Source organism: Halichoeres trimaculatus, unplaced genomic scaffold (assembly GCF_033239565.1).
Source record: "Halichoeres trimaculatus isolate MK-OKI-2021-1 unplaced genomic scaffold, fHalTri1.1 fHalTri1_scaffold_17, whole genome shotgun sequence".
Classification (NCBI taxonomy): domain Eukaryota; kingdom Metazoa; phylum Chordata; class Actinopteri; order Labriformes; family Labridae; genus Halichoeres; species Halichoeres trimaculatus.
Window position 1 is genome coordinate 19,076,851 of NW_027437195.1, and position 15,019 is coordinate 19,091,869.

General features: G+C 43.8%; 1 protein-coding gene across 2 annotated transcripts in view; it reads right to left on the minus strand.

Moving 5' to 3' along the window:
* Positions 1-15,019, minus strand: part of runx3 (RUNX family transcription factor 3) — a 128,290-nt gene that overhangs the window by 6,017 nt on the left and 107,254 nt on the right. For both annotated transcript variants that reach the window (XM_074692686.1, XM_074692687.1), the window contains 2 exons: positions 6,437-6,583; positions 847-921 (listed from right to left, as the gene is read on the minus strand). In XM_074692686.1, the coding sequence (XP_074548787.1) occupies positions 847-921; positions 6,437-6,583 (222 nt within the window). The remainder of the gene's footprint in view (positions 1-846; positions 922-6,436; positions 6,584-15,019) is intronic.

Genomic DNA, 15,019 nt, shown 5'->3' on the forward strand with positions numbered 1-15,019 from the left:
AACATTAAAGTAAACTGGCTCTCTCAAAAAGTCATATTGATCTGAGTCTATGCAGCTTGTAGTTTCCACTGTTGAATCTCAAACATATTCATGTTACTATCCATCACTTTACATTTCCGCATTGTTACTTGAGCTCTGCTGTGATCCTCCTCAAAGACAATAAGACAAGTAAATATGTTAATGCTTGTGTTAAGCGACTAAAATTGTTAAAAAATAAAAAAAAAAGCAACATCAGTGAACCAGTTTTAAAAGTCTTTGTCATTCTTCTGTGCGCCTGAATGTGTGTCCTCACCACAGTATGAGAGGATGACTCAGCATGTCTAGTGTGGTGTGGTGTGGTGTGGTGTGGTGTGGTGGTTTCTGGGTCGGGAACAGCTAGGAGACAGAGGGGGCTGCAAAGATCCAAATCACCCACAAAGAAATGAAAGAAATAGAGAGTGGGCGGGAAGAAAGGAGTTGAAGGCAGGCAGGCAGGCAGGCAGGCAGGGTGGTGGCGTTAAAGGAATGTTATGGGGTGTAGTAGGGGCCTACAGGCAAAACGAAACAGACTCCAAAATTGTCACAACCAATGGCACTCCCTGTGCTTTGAGCGTATTTCCTGCTTCGCGCCTTCATTATTGAAAAGCTGTCAGGGATGCTTGTCGAGCTATGTTAGTTCGTCATCGAAGAAATCATTTTCTCTTTCAAACGATCCAAGTCACAATTCATCATTGGCCATGGGGGAATTTGAAAAAGCTGTTTCTCCTGTAATCACCACACCTGACACCTACTCTGGCAGGAAAATAGATGCACACAAGTCTACTCCTGACTTAAACTGCGAGGGAGAAATGTATCACTTTGACTCACCTGGCCATGGTCGAAGGTCCTCCTCCACCTTGCATGTCTTCAGAGCTGGGGTGTCCATTTGCTCTTGCCACAGGGCTGCAATAACACACAGTAATCAAAGAGTTAATACTAATCCATGCCTATTTACACAAAGCTTAAGGTAAAATTCTGTTCTTGTAGGAATGTAAATTTAGGTCTTTTGCCAAAAACTAGAAAGTGTCTGGTGTATGTAAGGATCTTGTACGTGTGGCAGACACTTCAATCTACAGCATTGTACAACACATCTTCATGACAGACTTGTCTGAACTGCTTTGACATCTAGCAGTTTTGAGATATCTCTCTGTCACAAGTTGACCTGTGCTGACTGAGCAGCGAAGACGGGGAAGAGGAGGGGTACTTTTCTCACCAGAGTGAGACCAGGATTGGAAAAATATGCTTGATGGGTGGAAGAGAGATATTTTTGGGTCCCTCAGGCGAGACGCTGTAGGGACAGCGGGGATCTGTGAAGTACAGGACACTTGCTAGCCTGTCCAGCCAAGATGTCAGGAAGCGAAGGAGGGTCATGGACCTACTGGCCCAGCGCGTGGGACCCTGCTTCACACTCAGCAGTCACACCGCAGGAAGGCTGACATAAACAGGAGCTGTTTGCTCTGGGTCTGAAACGATGCAGTTGTTACAAGACATCTCGCACGGAGCTCAGTTGGAATGGGAAGCTGCAACACATGGGCTGGAGGGAAGGATAATCTGTGTGCCTTTGTGCAAAAAAAAGGAAAAAAAAGAAAAGAAAAAGAAAAAGTTTTTGCTTCTATGATCAAAAATTATGGTTTTAGCAACCATATCCTGTCACTAATGCTCTGCTACTTTCTATGTAGATACTGCAATAGAGCAAACTTCAAACATCTTTCAGTGGCCATTAGGAATAAGACAGATGCCATAAGCAAAGAGAGGTAGGCATGAGTAAGACCTGTGCTTCCCCTAGAGCTCCTCTACTTCCTTTGAAAGGCCCAGATCAGCACTCAGCCACCAAAAGGGTCCTGCACTATGCCTCACAATGGCAAATTCTTACACATAAATGGCCTTATTCAGACATGCTTCCAAGCAGCTGGTACGATTCACTCAAGAAAATAAACATTTCCTTCAAATATTTTGATTGGCCAGCAGACAACGTCAATACCAGAGGCACAGATTACCCCTGTTAATAAGAGGAACAGCCCTGGGTGGAGCTGAGGAGTGGGTAAGGCAGGGGCTAAAACGGGGAGAAGAGGTGACTACGTCACAGATAAGAGCTCTGGGGTGGTGCCAGTGCAGTTTGGGGAGGACACAAATAAACACGTGCTGCATTTGAAGTGCAAACGTAGATGAAAGGGGGAGCTGAAAAGATTTTTGAGCCAAAATGGCATCCATCCTCGTGACTCCGGATCCAGCAACGCCTCTGAGACATGTAATGCGCCTGCCGTAATGAAGCATGTCATTGAGACACAGTGAATGCTGGTCCTTGTGCTGGCTTCCTGCTTCGCTCAGGCTTTAGGCGTTTAAACAGGGAGAAAATGTGAGAGAGCAACGAAGAGAGAAAGAAAGACGCCAGCGAGGAGAGGAGAGAGAAAGAGAGCGTGTTAGCGAGGGGGGAACGCGGCCTTGGCTCGGCTATGTGGGACATTTGATATGTCTTTTGAGCCCTCACTTATAACATGAGCAAAAACAAACACATAGACTGAAAAATCCTATGTTCTCTTTGAGGGCTCGTCACCCTGCCGCCCTCTCAGATTTAAAAGAGACCGTTCATGGCACACATGAAGTGTCTGTAACTGCTGAAAAGTAAAACTCAGACTGACTCTGATGTAAAATTATAACTTATTTAAACAGATGTGTTTGGTAAAAACAACTTACTCCTACTTTTTTTTCTTCTACTTGAAAGCAGCCTCAGAAGACTCATTTTTTGCTGAAGAACAAAAACATTTTCAGTTTGAATTATCCTTCTCAGGGTCGCAAGAAGACAGTGACCACAATTGATGCTTTTAGGAGCTATAACAAACAAACTTTGAAGGAGTCATCGATGTATTATGTAAATAATGTAGTTCATAAGTAAAACAGAGTGCCCAGAGAACTAGTCCAGATTCCTGCTCATTCTGTCTGTATTATCCTCAGAGGACCAGCTTCCTGGTTTCCTCTGGTTTGGCAGAATCAGCGTGAAACTCAACCAGCATCCACAGCTACCTGAAAGCGTCCGTTTCCTGTCTCACCCTCGTGTCTAATTGGCTGTTCGTGTCATTCTCAATGTGTGAATTAGTACGAGCAGCGGTGGTTATGTTCCACCTGGAACCTGGGGGGCCAGTCAGCTTGTTTATGTGGGGTAAACAGTGTGGTCACTGTGGAAGGAGCAGGAGGGGTAGTGCTGCATTAACTTGGTCCTATCAAACAGGACCTTCTTCAGAGCAGCCCAGTCTCAGAGGCCGCAGCCTAAACATGCTAAGTAAGAGGGCCAAGGCACAACTGCAGGAGATGTAGACCAGTTATTCAAGAGGAAGCTTTAGGTACCAACGAGAATTCTTGAGCACACTCACACTCACACACACACACACACACACACACACACACACACACACACACACACACACACACACACTTTTGGGCCCTCATCAAAGCTTTAAGCACTCATCTTGATGGCGGAACGTTATGCTACTATCTGATATTCATCTTCAGAGGGGAACACACAGGTGTTGGAACAAAAAACATGTCAAATGATACCACCTCAGAAGTTCCTGAATATTTTGGATGACTAAGCTGCACCTTTATTTCTTTTTTCACCTCTTTCTTTAACTTAAAAGAGTCGCTTTAGTTCCTTTTTACCTGCAAGATTGATGAGTTTTCAATAAAACAAAACTGCACTTCAGGAAGATTTAAAAAATGTCTTATACTCTTAAAAGAATTCATTAATTTTTCTGTGTGCAAAAGAAAAAATGTAAAAAAAAAAAAAAAATTAAAGAAAAGAGCTGCCACCCACAGACACATTGCAGATACATATGTAATTCAGTTGAGGTTTAAAAACCGAGATAACAATTTAGTACTTGATTGTCTAAATGTCAGATTTGCTTGACTGTACTAGTTGAAACACACACACACACACACACACACACACACACACACACACACACACACACACACACACACACACACACACACACACACCCTCCACCCTTGTTAAGAATGATTCCACATGTCTAGCAGGCTTACCTGTGGCCACAGAACAAAAACAAGCAGTGAATGCAGCGTCTGCCAGCGTGCAGGAATCCTGTCACTGCATGCACTGTAATGAGCTCTTAATTACCCTGTCTGTCTGGGGCGCTACAGGAGAACTTGCAACACTAGTACTGAATTGTGTATGTGTGTATGTGTGAGTGTTTTTCTGTTTTTAATGTGCCCATGGTGCAATTGTGTGTCTGTGTGTGTGTGTTTGAGAATTAAGAATCAGCATTATTGAGCAGATGTCTGGAGACACGTCCTGTTGACATGAAAACTGAGACAGTATTTCATAGCTCAGACAACAAAATGAAGCAAGGAGGCTTTAGGAGGAGATGACAGTGTATTTTCTTATTTAGTCGTCATCAAGGGGGGAAAATGCAAGGTTCCAGCCATGGATAATGGAAAACATCTTTTGTAACAGTGAGACAAGAATCCATTTAATTATAACGTGTTGATGGGTGATCCATCACCCGGTAATTCTCAAACAAACAGGCCCTGGGATTTTAAGTATCTACAAAATACAACAGTGTCGGGCGAGGCTGCCAAAGCAGAGCGAGTGTGCTGTTGATATGTAAACACTTCCCTGTGTCTCTGAACAGGATTTACTACAACAAGTCTATTTTTGTTTGAGCTTTACTTGTAAATCTGTAGTGTTGCTGTCTGTGTGTGCTCCTACAAGAGCAGTGTGTGTGATATCTGCCGCCACATACATTTTTTTCCAGTCTGCTGCTCAGACGCTCCGACAGAAAGACGAGGTGGGAGGGATGAAGGCCCTCTGCCCTATTATTTAATTATTTTACCACTCTTGCCCTGCGGTGTGCCGTCATGGGGGTAATACCACAGATTAAGGTGTGTGGTTTTTACAGCCCTTCCTCTTGTCTGCCTCATTCACACACGCTTATAGACGGCTTCCAGACGCTGGCTGCTGTAACGTGAAGCCTTCACTTTCTGACAGTTCCAGCAGATGTTAATGTGTTGTGTCTGCTCCCTGTGTATCTACTGTTTGTGCACGTGTGTGTGCTGCAACATCACAGGCCTTTAAAGCCCTGCATGTCTCTGGCATCCTGAGTCTTTCCCTATACTTGTGCACGGCAGACGAGAGCAGAATGAGAACCACTCTTTTGCTGTCCTGACCAAGTCTGCACACCCCTCCTTGCCTTTCTTTACATACCCAAGTACACTCGCAGATCCATAAAGGAACAGCTAGAAACTTAGCTGTTCATGCTGTTTTTTATTCACAGACATCATACGACGCTGACTTCACCTGCTAGGCCATCAGAAAGTTGTAATCACAGTGACTATATTGTGCCGAAGTTCCAGTGTGTTTATTTTCCGAAGACCGGTCTCTGTTTGTAAAACGGCTGACTTGTTATCTCCTCAGTACAATCTGTGCAAGTGAAAATCAGTGTCAACACTAAGTAAATCATGGGCATGCGACCCTGTGTTCCTCTACGGTCAGCTGCTAAATAGGCTTTTATTGGTGACTCAGTGCTGGCTAAGCTAAGCACAAGGCCAAACACCACAGTAAAGCCGTGATACACACCGATAGAGTTCCACCCACACATGGCTGGGAGCTCTAAACAAGCCTTCTTGTGCCCAGCAACATGCTGATACAAAGGTAATAGGTTTCATTAGCTAGCATGAGAACCAGAGAGTGGGTGGGTGGGGAGGGAACACAATGTGTGTGTGTGTGTTTGTGTTTAGTCTGCATGCTTCCAGACATGGCATTCTGTTAAAAGGATCTGACATATGACGGAGAGTGAACACTCATCCTCACCCCAGCCATCACCCACGCAGCTGTCCACTGAAAATACACACACACACACCTCAGTCTGCCCCCTCTCTTTCCCCCTCACACTCAACCTGCCTGGGAGTGACGCTATTGCCAAGGTAACAGGCAGCTGTTAAATTCCTAAGGTTGTAGTGTATGTACGTGTGCTCATGCAGAGGCCAGCTTCAGCACCGGTTGGCAGCGCCCACCATTCTGCCCGGCCAAACTCAACCCTGCACTCTGTGGGGCCCGAACCCACCAACGCAGGGCATTCAGGGACAGAAGTGACACGAGCTCCCCATTGTATGGCTTCTACATAACAGCTCCCGGATAAGTGAAACAAAGAGATCTCAAAGGAGCCCCTATTTCTGGTAATGCTCATGAAAATATCTTGACTTATTTTTATTCTGGTTGAAGGGCATGCCGATGTGTACCAGATTGTTTTTGGAATTACTTACCCATTGGCAAATTGACATGACATGTTTGTTAAACAAAAGAGTTATTTACTTCAAAAAGTTGATTATTGTGAGCTAATTTACAGAGATTTGGTTCAAGGAACGCGATTTGGTTACTTGTCGTGAGATATGTCTGGGTTCTTACCTTGTGATGTGCTGAGGTGGGTCTGGTGAATGGGACGGGGTTGGTTGTTAACAGGACCTATTCGCATACTCCGCTGATAGCGCTCGATTTCTGACAGCCTCTCCGAGAACTGCATCTTCTGGGGGTCTTCCATCTTCACTCTGTGCCCTGAAACACCAACATGAAGAAAACAGGTAAGACAGAAATTGAGAATTTTCAAATGTAACACTCTTAGAAAAAGAACGTACAGTCAAAAATCCACTTCTAAAACTTCTGAAGGGGGAAGGGCAAGACAAAGTGAACAATAAAATTAGAGTTTGGAGCTGTAAAGACCATTAGCATCCTACGTTGCAATTCTCAATTATTCACTCAGAGTGAAACTCTTCAAGGGGGTAGTGAAACGCTGTCACCGTGTTTTCAGCTTCCAAATACAAAAATATTATTTGAATCTTAGCAGACCTTGAAATACATGGACTAGACACTAAGTGTTACCCAGGCTGCACCTGCTGTTGCGTCATCTGCAGATAACGACAGTATGAGTCTATGAGAAAACGAATGCTTGAGGAATGCTGTTTTTTTCTGAACCGTCTTACAAAGAATAAACTATGATTTGTGACATCAAGCATTTCTTAGAACTGACAAAGTGATTATTATCCCACAACTTTGCTTTATAAACAAGAAATAGTGAGCACATCAACTCTGTTAAACCGTCCCTCTCACACATACACCCACACACACATATTCAGGTCTTGCTGAAACAGCGCTTAGTCAGAAGGAAACATCCAGACAAGAATACCAGACCATACAGTCATCAGTTCAGAACATAACGGATGAAAAAACTGAACGAAAGTGAAAGAGAGAAGAGATACGTGGGACTGTGTGGGTCAGAAGAAGTCAGCGTTTGTTTTCAGCTGCATCTCTTTATCCAGCCTCAGCAAACTAACCGAGAACACTTAGCACCCTCCCATCTGGGCTAAAAAACACCGGTGATCATGCCTCTTATGTGGACACAGACACGTACTTACAGACGCACATAAACATACATGCACATGCTCTACACACACCTTAAATGTCAGATGTGAGTCCGGATGAGGGCTATGCCTCTAATGGGAGGAAGACATTTTAATGTAACTATCAATGCACCAAAACTGTGTGTGTGAACCAGCATGTATACATTCTGTGGTTTTCTCCCTGGCATCTCTACAGAGTTGCCTAATGTGGAGTAATGGCTGGATTTGAATATTTTATCACTATATAAAGGGGGCAAGGCAGACGGACCAATATGGATTTTGCCCGTCCCTTTTCTCCTCTGACCCATGGGCAATATATCTTCCCTCTGAGGCTGACCCATGGGTAAAGTTTCCTCTCGTTTACCGCTCTGTCCATTTGTTTGTGCCCACTGCCTCCCCTCCATCCTCTCTTTACGAACTATATAGAAATATCTTGCACTGAAAGCCCCCCACACATTCAGACACATGCTCCAAGGGTACGCAGGCGCCCATTGATTCACACACATCTTCTTATCATTTGGAAGCCTTAAAAATTCAACCCGAGTGGTTCTACATGAGAGCTGAGGACATTACACTTTGCTAATATCCCATCTACCCCAATGGTCAACAATGATGATGCTGTTAATGAGTGAAATAATGCTGTGTTCCTTGACGTCATCTCTGAGTCCAGTATTCCAGCTGCCAAGTTGAAAAACTGATTTAACAGCAGAATTTCTTATAAACATTGAACAATACTGAACAGGAGGTCCTCGACTTATATGGTTTTCGACTTACATCATTTCTACTGTATGACGCCAATAAATATATGTACGCAAGAAAATAGAGAAGGTTTCAAAGTAACGTCGCTCTGTTCACAAGCTCCATAAGCTGTTTGTGCTACGTAATTAAAATGTCTATTTGAATTGTCTGTACTGTTTTCCCATGAATATGAAGTATAATGGATAGTTATTTAGAGATTTAGGATAAAAATCTGACTTAAGCGAAATTTCCGGTTTCCGGTTTCAACATGTCATAGTAATGGAACTCATTCGTAACTTGAGGACTGATTTTTACAGCTGATTTATTGCAACAAACACTTTTTTAGAAATTCTAAAATAAGAATAATATAACAGGGGCTCAATTACTGTTTACCCCAAACTCTGAATTTCCAACTGGGAACTCGTGGTGATGTGGGTGCTCCAACTTACAAGTTGGAAATTCCAACCTCAGGGGCCGTTTCAGCTGGGCGTTCCCACTCAGAACTCGGAAATTCCGACTTCCGAGTACAAATGGAACGCAGCATAAGAGAAAGATTTGTTGATGACTAATCTTTCTGGTTGGATATGGCATTTCTGTTGCTGCTCTCCAGCTATTCAACCAGTTTGCTCCAGTTCATGGTCTTAATAAAAATTGACACTCTTCACACTCTACTTCATACACACATACTCCTAAGCGTACACTCTACCCTTTTCTTTAAACCGTGAAGGAAGGAACGAAGGCCTGTTCTTCTCTCACTCACAGACAGCACCAGGTACAGACTTCATTTCTGACACAGACACTGTCGCTTTTGTCTGTTTTGGGCGAGTGTGGGGGCCGTAAGGGGAAGCAGCCCTCCAAATATAGCCTCTATTTGTGCCCTTGTGTAGTTATTAAGAGATTTACACCACCTCAAACGCCTGAGGTCAGGGGAATGATCGCTCTCTGGTTGGAAAGAAACAAAACACAGAAGGTAGAAAAAAAGATGATTGCTCAGATTTATGAGTTGGTGGTCCAAGATGAGTTGGCTGGCTCTTTGGGGATGAAAGTAATCATTCAGCGACCCCCACACACACACACTCTTCATCTGACACTGGGCGCTGAATGCTCCAACTGTAGATCGAGTGGCCTGCTGCTGGTTTGTAAGACCACTGAACCACCTACTACTAATACAGGAGTGGAAGATCACTAGATTAGGCCTGTTTCTCACTGATCTTTGACCTACTTTTGCTTTTAACACCAAACATCACTGATGTGACATTTCCTTCTTAACTTATCTGTTTTTCTCTGTCTTTGCGTCTTGATTACTCATGAAATAAACCAGTCTCATAAGTACATTCGTTCTGACTATACTCTGATAGAACTAAAAACATAAAACATCCTGAAGCCTTATGTATTTGTTTATTTTTAGCCTTTTGATATCTTTTTTTTGCTTTTTCTCTGATCCAAGAAAAAGTTCATTTTCTTTAGAAAAAGTTTCTAAACAACCCGACGGACTGAACCTGTATCTTCCTGTTAAACCTTGTGTTAATGCACTCCCTTTGGCCAGTTGACCCTGTCCAAAGCCACAGTGAGTCTGCTCCAACCACCAACATTTGACATCCAGTCGGCATCGTCGAGGGCCAGAAGGGTACCAGCACTGCACACCACCCCCATTTTAGAGGGGTTTCTGTGGTTGGATGAATATTTTATGTGTCAGGGTGCACTTAGGAGAGAATGCCCTTGTTTTTTCTCTCTATGATATCATAACCACAAGATAGAGCTGGGAGATGGGGACCAATGCACACATGAGGCCTAAACAGCAGCGCTCAATATGCACCAAGAGTCGAGATGGATGGTAAAGGTTGCATGTTTACTAGCCCCCTCTCAGAGTAGTGGTTGCTTCATCTGAAAGCATTATGGAAGTCTATGAAGAACGAATAAAACGCTGGATATAAAATGTCTGGTATTAACGATGTACTGAGAGGCTGTGGCTATGTTTTGAAGGAATGGGTGTGCCGTTCTTTGCCTCGCTTTGTTTACTGTGCATGTGTGTATGTGTGCCTTTTTATTTCCTGACAGTGTTTTTTTCTTCACCACAGAATTACATGAGATGATGCTTTTTTTTTCAGTCGCCCTCATGCTTTCAAGCTCATAGATGTGAATATATGTGAAACAGAGAGAGCAGTTATTTTTGTCAGACCACATGAACAGCAAACTCTTACAAATCTTACACAGCTATCTGCATCAGTAAAACACACACAGTGTTTGCTCGGTGAGTTGATAGCAGAAAGTCTCAGTGATATGGTCACCCAACACGACCTGCTTCCTCTCACTTTTCCTCATCTCTTCTTCCCTCCACCTGTCCCCTCTGACAGAAAGAACACATGTTCCTGTCCAAAGGGAGACACATTAAACACAGGCTCTCTTTAGTAAAGGGCCGAGCACTTTTTCAGGGGTGAACTGAAACTCTATCTGAACGGCAAAGGGCAATACGTGCTTTGGACCGAGACCAAATCTGCACTGAATATATTTGAAGTGTAAATATTTGTATTGAATGTATAAATGGACCTGATAGGCCACTGATAACAGACTTGAACTGACTGCAGGTATTACATTTAATGCTCCAACAAAGTCTGGACTGTAAAGCCTGTGTAGGTATGCTACATGCAAAAATGTCTGAGCAGTGCATGGCGTATGTTTTGTTATGGTATAAAAAGTTTGATGACAACAGCTGTCTTTCTTTCTGGGTTCAGGCATGTTCGAGTGAGCTTTTTGTTTGGGATTCAACAATCAATACAACTCGCTGTTTTCAGGGGAAATGAAAGTCTGTGTTTTCGTTTTAGGACGATGAAAGAAGAGTGTTGAAAGGAACGGCATCCTTATCTAGCTTTTGAAATCACACAGCGAGATGTGGGGCGACAGTTGAACTCGCGCTGCAGTGAGGCCTGGCTTGCCTGCAAGTGCACTTCCGTTTGCCTCCAACAGACGCTGGGACGTTTCAACATCTGTGAGCTCAGTCTTATACACCTGTCTTCCTCTTCCTCCTGAACACCCTGCATTTTTCGTTCCCACCCTGCTGCTTTCCGCTGCTCTTTCTCATACTTCTCTTTTTACTTTTTGTTCTATTCACGGCGTCACAGGGCTGCTCAGAAGTGTCTCCACTGAAGTGCTCTTGGCACTGTGGTTCCCGGGCCACCAATCACTCTGTTGGTATTTGCAGTGGAACAAATCAAAGTTCTTGTTTTGAGGCTGACCCAGAAGGATGTGGGTTTTACCCTCGGCTGGTGATTTTGGCTGTCTCGTCTAGACCTAAATGACTTGATGCCTGTCTTAACACTTCTATTGAAACTCTTTCAGTGTTAATGCTGTGGTTTGAAACATCTCTGTTGATGTTTATTCTTATTTCTTTTTACTATAACTCAGAGTAAGTCCAACTCTTCTAAAAACTTTGGCAAAAAGGAGTTTGTGAAAATCTTATGTTCATCAGCAAAAGTGTTTATTCTAATCGCCACCAAGCCTCTGACCTCAGCTACGGGGCCGTCAGGGTCCTTCAGGCGCATGCATCAGTTTCTCTGGGGACAACTGCAGTGTGAAAATCCCCCTCACAAGGCCTGAAAACAAGCTGCTCACAGCGGAAGTTGCTACATGAGACTGTTTGAGCAAAGAGTGCAGCCTTCCTTTTCTGATAAGAGGATAAAGCTCTTGTAGTGTGTCTGTGTGTGTAAGTGAGGGCAGGGCAGACGCAGTACCACACAAAGACAGCCTCGCAGGGAGGCAGGTTAAGGCAGGCTATGGGGGTGAGGGGGTGCTAAAATAAAGGCCAATGCACCCGGATTTTCTGACAATACAACAAGGCCCATAGCAAATTGAGAGCAATCATCCCTCTTTTGTCCCACCACTCTGTACTCTGAACTCTGTACTGTGCGTGTGTGTTTCTGTGTGTGTGTGTGTGTGTTGTGGTTGGGAGTGGAGGCGTGTGGGGTGATATGAGCAGGGCTGTTTTTCAGGCCTTTTTGGCTGCTTGCCTGCCGACTTTGTAGATTTCACAGAGCTGCTGGTGCTTTTACCTCGTTGAGGAAAGGAAGGCAAATTTGGCTCCGCTCACAGATCACATATTAAAGCAAAGAGCTTCTTTAGATGTGTGTTCTTTCAGCTTCAATAGTTAAGGTTTTTTATGTTATCAAGTCTGCGCCTGGGTGCAGTGAGAGGTTGTCAGGTTGCTCTACACACACGGGAAAAGGTGGGGGGCTGGCAGGGCTGTGTGAAAGGAAGGCGAGTTGACACATACATCAATGTAACGGCTACAGATGTGTCAAACGGCTTCGCGTTCACACCTCTGTGATGAAAGCAAAGCTGACACATATTCACATATTAATTTGCACAGACTGTGCATTTGCTTCAAATTATGCACAAGAAAACACACACACTAACACACATTTCCACACACACAGCTAACGGGATGACAAGTGATATTCCATGCAGGTCAAACTGTGCTAAACGATGGTGTGATCATTTTGCCTGGTGGGCATAAACATAGCTGATTTTCACTACTTTCTCATGTTAGAAGACTGTTGCAGAACTATTGAGGTTACACAAACTGACTACAACTTTTCTTTGATGTTTTCAGTCTATTTTAAAAAGCCAAGCTCCTCCAGTGTTTACCCAGAGGATTACAACCTTCCCCACTCTTGGAAGCAAAAGAAAGAACTCAATACACCTATCATTTGTTCACTGTTCCTAACCATTAAGGTCTGAAGAAATAAATATCCCAAACCACTGGTTGATGGTACACGGCGTCTTTTCCAGTAACCAGCAGGTGCCGGTACACCCCCACCCCCACCCTCCACACATGCATAAACACACTCCCTTCACCCCATGCCCACTGCTCTAACACTGAAAACAGTTTATTGTCAAAATGCAGCCAGTGTTAAAATATTCCTCCGCTCATGGGCCATTTATTTTTCTAAATGCAGAACAGAATTTTGATTGAATTATGGCTGAAAGGTTGTAATGGCTCCCTCCTGTATGGGTCATTGTAAATAAAGAAGAGTAAGCACAAACTCACACACTGAGTGGGCATTTGACTTCCCTTCGTAGGTAAGTAAACAGGAAAAACGCTTGGCTGCTGAGCTTGAAGGGCGATGTGTAGGAGGTAGGTAGGTAGGTAGGTAGAGAGACAGAGAGCAAGTAACGGGGATGAGAAGCCATAAGACAACATCTTCAGTATAGGAAAAAATCTCCAGGGTCCTGCTGATTCATCTGATAAAAGAATAACTGAGGTGGAAATTTGGGTCTAATTAAATAAAATGCTTTTTACCCTGAAGCCAATGTGCATGCCTCTAATAGTCTTAAAGTGGCCTGAGGATGGTACGTTGTGCTGTTTGAAATTGTGAAACGCATCTTTTCTTTCTGTTTTTAGCAAAGACGGGAGTAGAATCCATTTCTCTATAAACTCTCCAAAAGGAAAATTTGATTGTGTTAAAGATATCTTCTTCTAAGTCCCACCTCTTTTTATGACTCCAACAGCAACAGTCCCTCATTAATTCATATCTTACTTAAATCTCTCATAAAGTGTCTTTGCAAAATAATTAACAGGGGTGTGTGACTCCTTGTCTCTCATACTCAGACGCCCTGCGTGACTACTGGAGGAAACTTTCGGTCACAAGCCTCAGACCTCAGAATGTGGCGACTGTTTTTCCCCAACACACAAAGTCCTCTCTGAAACCAGTCCAAACCTATTCAGTGTGCACTGCTGCTGCATTCCAGTGGATATATCAGTTAACCAATATTTGCTCTACGTCTAATCACTGAGGCTAAGTGTGATGCGTCAGAAGTGACCCCGGGGAAAGAGAACGCCACGGTTGATGGTTTCCATTCACCCGAGATGCCACGCTGATGTTTCTCAGAAAAAGTCATAAAATACTCATTTTATCTGCTAGTGGTGTTAAGCTAGCTTATCTTCTCTTCAAAAGCATAAATTAGGTGGTCATGAGTTTGATTACAGAGGCCAACCACTGTCTCTGGGTGTGTGTGTAAATCAGTGTGCATACATAGGCCAAAATGTCCGCAGATCTTCTTGGTTTAGCTGAGCCATTAGCAGTCAGGAAAGCACCCAGCATGAAGCATGCCAATATTTTCCCCTCCCCTGGCACTGATACACCTGTAGGCCTTTCTTTCAAAGACACCCATCTCCACTTTCAAAGATCAAAGATGGCTTTGAGCAAGCAATTCGCACTGAGGGTGAGCCTTTCATGTCATTTGTGAAGCATGGGCGTGGCCCGGGCTGACTTAAAGAGATGGACGCACCTGGCAGGTGTATGAACCCAGCACGCACACGCAAATGCATACGCATCAACACACAAGCTATCTTTTTGTTGACTTTACAGAGGGACTGCAATATCACAGGAAAAATAACACAGCAAATGTCATTGTTTGTCTATTTGCATACTTTGTACAGTCTGTGTGCCAAATGCAAATAGAATCAACCTGCCAAGTTTAACGTGCACCCCCCGCCATCCCAACTACCCCCTCCACACACACCCGCCATTCTCCTCTTGGAGCTGCATGAACACACCCAGCAGAGTAAATAAAGGCAACAAAACACGACAGTGCTTGTGTGATTTTGTTGGGTGGGAAGGTATATCAGGCCTGTCTGAGTATACCCAAGTATTGCATGTACGCTGTATAATGGCGTTAGTGGTTAAGGTGTATTAATGTGTATCATTTTCAACTTTCATCATACAGATTGCCACTTTGACCTGACTCAAGCTTGCATGTCCGCAACAACAACAACCTCTGTCTCTGTTTCTCTAACACTGATCCATAGAGCTTCAGCTGGGAACAAAGAGTGGTATGTTAAAATGATACATGCACGCTG